This window comes from Babylonia areolata, chromosome 35 (assembly GCF_041734735.1).
Source record: "Babylonia areolata isolate BAREFJ2019XMU chromosome 35, ASM4173473v1, whole genome shotgun sequence".
NCBI classification, from domain to species: domain Eukaryota; kingdom Metazoa; phylum Mollusca; class Gastropoda; order Neogastropoda; family Buccinidae; genus Babylonia; species Babylonia areolata.
Genome location: NC_134910.1, coordinates 23,283,554 through 23,288,553, shown reverse-complemented (window position 1 = coordinate 23,288,553; position 5,000 = coordinate 23,283,554). Strand labels below are relative to the sequence as shown.

At 49.9% G+C, this 5,000-nt stretch overlaps 1 protein-coding gene across 1 annotated transcript in view; it reads right to left on the bottom strand.

Moving 5' to 3' along the window:
- LOC143278025 (uncharacterized) overlaps nt 1–5,000 on the bottom strand; it is a 41,181-nt gene that overhangs the window by 14,872 nt on the left and 21,309 nt on the right. Inside the window, exons 14-17 of the mRNA XM_076583037.1 lie at nt 4,503–4,935; nt 1,833–1,965; nt 816–869; nt 1–29 (exon numbers count right to left, since the gene is read on the bottom strand). The exon at nt 1–29 is cut by the window's left edge and continues 796 nt beyond it. Of these exons, the coding sequence (XP_076439152.1) occupies nt 1–29; nt 816–869; nt 1,833–1,965; nt 4,503–4,935 (649 nt within the window). The remainder of the gene's footprint in view (nt 30–815; nt 870–1,832; nt 1,966–4,502; nt 4,936–5,000) is intronic.

The window sequence follows — 5,000 nt, the reverse complement described above, 5'->3', positions numbered from 1 at the left end:
CGAAGCATTCTCGCGCTGAGTCACTGACTCTGTTGAGCTGTCAGGACTTGTGTTTCTGCGTGTACTGCTCGGCATGATCAGAGATGTCAAGGTCAGTGCCGAGCCAAAGGATGTCCCAGACTGTGTGGTGGGGGATGTTTGAGATGATGGTGGTATCGTTGATGCGAAAGTGTCGCCAGGGTTCTGATTGGAAACGGCAGACGACCGGTACGTAGTTCGCTGTGTAGGTTTCGCTAATTCATTCCGTAACGACGACATTTCTGTTTGGGATTCCGAGGTTCCAGAGAACGTTTCTTGTGGTGTAACAGTTACTGTTACATCTGTGCTTGACATACGTGTCACTGTTCCGGTGCTCAGTTGAGATTTCGTGGCTTCAGAGGTAGACTGTTGTATCGTTTCCACAGCAGTGCTGTCTGTTACTGTGTCTTTTACGGTGGATTTTTGTGAGCTTAAAGTCTCGGTAATGGATTGTTGTGATGTTATGCCTTCAGTGACAGATTGTTCCGATGTCATGCCATTAGTAAAATACTGCTGTGATGTCACATCTCCAGATACAGACTGTTGTGATGTCATGCCTCTGGTGAAGGACTGTTCTGACGTCATACCATCAGTGAAAGACTGTTGTGATGTCATTCCATCAGTGACATACTGCTGTGATATCATACTTCCCGTGGCAGGCTGTTGTGATGTCATACCTCCTGATGTAGGCTGTTGTGATGTTATACCTTCAGTGAAATACTGCTGTGATGTCATACCTTCAGTGATAGACTGCTGTGATGTCATGTCTTCAGTAACGGAATATTGTGATGTCATACCTCCTGAGGTAGGCTGTTGTGATGTCATACCTCTTGAAGTAGGCTGTTGTGATGCTGTGGTTTCCGTGAAAGACTGTTGTGATGTCATACCTTCAGTGACAGACTGCTGTGATGTCATGACCCCAGTAAGGGAATGTTGTGATGTTATACCTCCTGAGGTATGCTGTTGTGATGTCATACCTCCTGAGGTAGGCTGTTGTGATGTCATACCTCCTGAGGTATGCTGTGATGTCATGCCTTCGGTGACGGACTGTAGTGATGTCTTGCCTTCAGTAACGGAATGTTGTGATGTAATACCTCCTAAGGTAGGCTGTTGTGATGTCATACCTCCCGAGGTAGGCTGTTGTGATGTCATACCTCCCGAGGTAGACTGTTGTGATGTCAGACCTCCTAAGGTAGGCTGTTGTGATGTCATACCTCCCGAGGTAGGCTGTTGTGATGTCAGACCTCCTGAGGTAGGCTGTTGTGATGTCATACCTCCTGAGGTAGGCTGTTGTGATGTCATACCTCCTGAGGTAGGCTGTTCTGATGTCATACCTCCTGAGGTAGGCTGTTCTGATGTCATACCTCCCGAGGTAGGCTGTTGTGATAACATACCTCCTGAGGTAGGCTGTTGTGATGTCATACCTCCCGAGGTAGGCTGTTGTGATGTCATACCTTCCGAGGTAGGCTGTTGTGATGTCATACCTCCCAAGGTAGGCTGTTGTGATGTCATACCTTCCGAGGTAGGCTGTTGTGATGTCATACCTCCTGAGGTAGGCTGTTGTGATGTCATACCTCCTGAGGTAGGCTGTTGTGATGTCATACCTCCTGAGGTAGGCTGTTCTGATGTCTTACCTCCCGAGGTAGGCTGTTCTGATGTCTTACCTCCTGAGGTAGGTTGTTGTGATGTCATACCTCCCGAGGTAGGCTGTTGTGATGTCAGACCTCCTAAGGTAGGCTGTTGTGATGTCATACCTCCTAAGGTAGGCTGTTGTGATGTCATACCTCCCGAGGTAGGCTGTTGTGATGTCACACCTCCTGAGGTAGGCTGTTCTGATGTCATACCTCCTGAGGTAGGCTGTTGTGATGTCATACCTCCTGAGGTAGGCTGTTCTGATGTCATACCTCCTGAGGTAGGCTGTTCTGATGTCATACCTCCCGAGGTAGGCTGTTGTGATAACATACCTCCTGAGGTAGGCTGTTGTGATGTCATACCTCCCGAGGTAGGCTGTTGTGATGTCATACCTTCCGAGGTAGGCTGTTGTGATGTCATACCTCCCAAGGTAGGCTGTTGTGATGTCATACCTTCCGAGGTAGGCTGTTGTGATGTCATACCTCCTGAGGTAGGCTGTTGTGATGTCATACCTCCTGAGGTAGGCTGTTGTGATGTCATACCTCCTGAGGTAGGCTGTTCTGATGTCTTACCTCCCGAGGTAGGCTGTTCTGATGTCTTACCTCCTGAGGTAGGTTGTTGTGATGTCATACCTCCCGAGGTAGGCTGTTGTGATGTCAGACCTCCTAAGGTAGGCTGTTGTGATGTCATACCTCCTAAGGTAGGCTGTTGTGATGTCATACCTCCCGAGGTAGGCTGTTGTGATGTCAGACCTCCTAAGGTAGGCTGTTGTGATGTCATACCTCCTAAGGTAGGCTGTTGTGATGTCTTACCTCCTGAGGTAGGCTGTTGTGATGCCATACCTCCCGAGGTAGGCTGTTGTGATGTCATACCTCCCGAGGTAGGCCGTTCTGATGTCATACCTCCTGAGGTAGGCTGTTGTGATGTCATACCTCCCGAGGTAGGCTGTTGTGATGTCATACCTCCTGAGGTAGGCTGTTGTGATGTCATACCTCCCGAGGTAGGCTGTTGTGATGTCATACCTCCCGAGGTAGGCTGTTGTGATGTCATACCTCCTGAGGTAGGCTGTTCTGATGTCAGACCTACCAAGGTAGGCTGTTGTGATGTCATACCTCCCGAGGTAGGCTGTTGTGATGTCATACCTCCTGAGGTAGGCCGTTCTGATGTCATACCTCCCAAGGTAGGCTGTTGTGATGTCATACCTCCCGAGGTAGGCTGTTGTGATAACATACCTCCTGAGGTAGACAGCTGTGACGTCATACCTCCTGAGGTAGGCTGTTGTGATGCCATACCTCCCGAGGTAGGCTGTTCTGATGTCATACCTTCCGAGATAGGCTGTTGTGATGTCATACCTCCCAAGGTAGGCTGTTGTGATGTCATACCTTCCGAGGTAGGCTGTTGTGATGTCATACCTCCCGAGGTAGGCTGTTGTGATGTCATACCTCCCGAGGTAGGCTGTTGTGATGTCATACCTCCCGAGGTAGGCTGTTGTGATGTCATACCTCCTGAGGTAGGCTGTTGTGATGTCATACCTCCTGAGGTAGGCTGTTGTGATGTCATACCTTCAAAGTTAGGCTGTTGTGATGTCATACCTTCCGAGGTAGGCTGTTGTGATGTCATACCTCCCAAGTTAGGCTGTTGTGATGTCATACCTTCCGAGGTAGGCTGTTGTGATGTCATACCTCCCAAGGTAGGCTGTTGTGATGTCATACCTCCTGAGGTAGGCTGTTGTGATGTCATACCTCCTAAGGTAGGCTGTTGTGATGTCATACCTCCCGAGGTAGGCTGTTGTGATGTCATACCTCCCGAGGTAGGCTGTTGTGATGTCATACCTCCTAAGGTAGGCTGTTGTGACGTCATACCTCCCGAGGTAGGCTGTTGTGATGTCAGACCTCCTAAGGTAGGCTGTTGTGATGTCATACCTCCTAAGGTAGTCTGTTGTGACGTCATACCTCCCGAGGTAGGCTGTTGTGATGTCATACCTCCTGAGGTAGGCTGTTGTGATGTCATACCTCCCAAGTTAGGCTGTTGTGATGTCATACCTTCCGAGGTAGGCTGTTGTGATGTCATACCTCCCAAGGTAGGCTGTTGTGATGTCATACCTCCTGAGGTAGGATGTTGTGATGTAATACCTCCCGAGGTAGGCTGTTGTGATGTCATACCTCCTGAGGTAGATAGCTGTGATGTCATACCTCCTGAGGTAGGCTGTTGTGATGTCAGACCTCCTAAGGTAGGCTGTTGTGATGTCATACCTCCTAAGGTAGTCTGTTGTGACGTCATACCTCCCGAGGTAGGCTGTTGTGATGTCATACCTCCTGAGGTAGGCTGTTGTGATGTCATACCTCCCAAGTTAGGCTGTTGTGATGTCATACCTTCCGAGGTAGGCTGTTGTGATGTCATACCTCCCAAGGTAGGCTGTTGTGATGTCATACCTCCTGAGGTAGGATGTTGTGATGTCATACCTCCCGAGGTAGGCTGTTGTGATGTCATACCTCCTGAGGTAGATAGCTGTGATGTCATACCTCCTGAGGTAGGCTGTTGTGATGTTACGATTTCAGTGAAATATTGTTGTGATGTCATACCTTCAGTGAAAGACTGCTGTGATGTCATGCCTTCAGTGACGGAATGCTGTGATGTCATATCTCCTGAGGTAGGCTGTTGTGATGTCATACCTCCTGAGGTAGGCTGTTGTGATGTCATACCTCCCGAGGTAGGCTGTTGTGATGTCATACCTCCCGAGGTAGGCTGTTGTGATGTCATACCTCCCGAGGTAGGCTGTTGTGATGTCATACCATCAGTGACAGACTGCTGTGATGTCATGCCTCCAGTTACGGACTGTTGTGACGTCATACTTTCAGTGACGGTCTCCTGTGATGTCATGCCTCCTGAGGTATGCTGTTGTGACGTCATGCTTTCAGTGACAGACTGCTGTGATGTCATGCCTCCGGTGACGGACTGCTGTGATGTCATACCTCCTGAGGTATGCTGTTGTGACGTCATGCTTTCAGTGACAGACTGCTGTGACGTCATGCCTACAGAGGAGACAGGCTGCTGTGACGTCACGGACGTCTCTGACGTCATGCTCTCTGTGATGATGGACTGCTGCGTGGTCATGCCTTCAGTGAGGGTGGTGGGAGTGGGCGAGGGGTTGGTGGTGGTGGTGGTGGTGGTGGTGGTGAGCACGGTTGTGGTGGAAACGGAAGCGTTGTTGGAGTGAGCGCTGTTGGCAAGCTGCAGGTTGCACAGGTGGTCGTCTTGGCAGCAGGAGACGTCGCTTCCACATTTCTGTAGGGTGAGGCAGCACGAGAGGGAAAGAAACGGCAAGGGGTGAGTGAGAGAGAGAGAGAGAG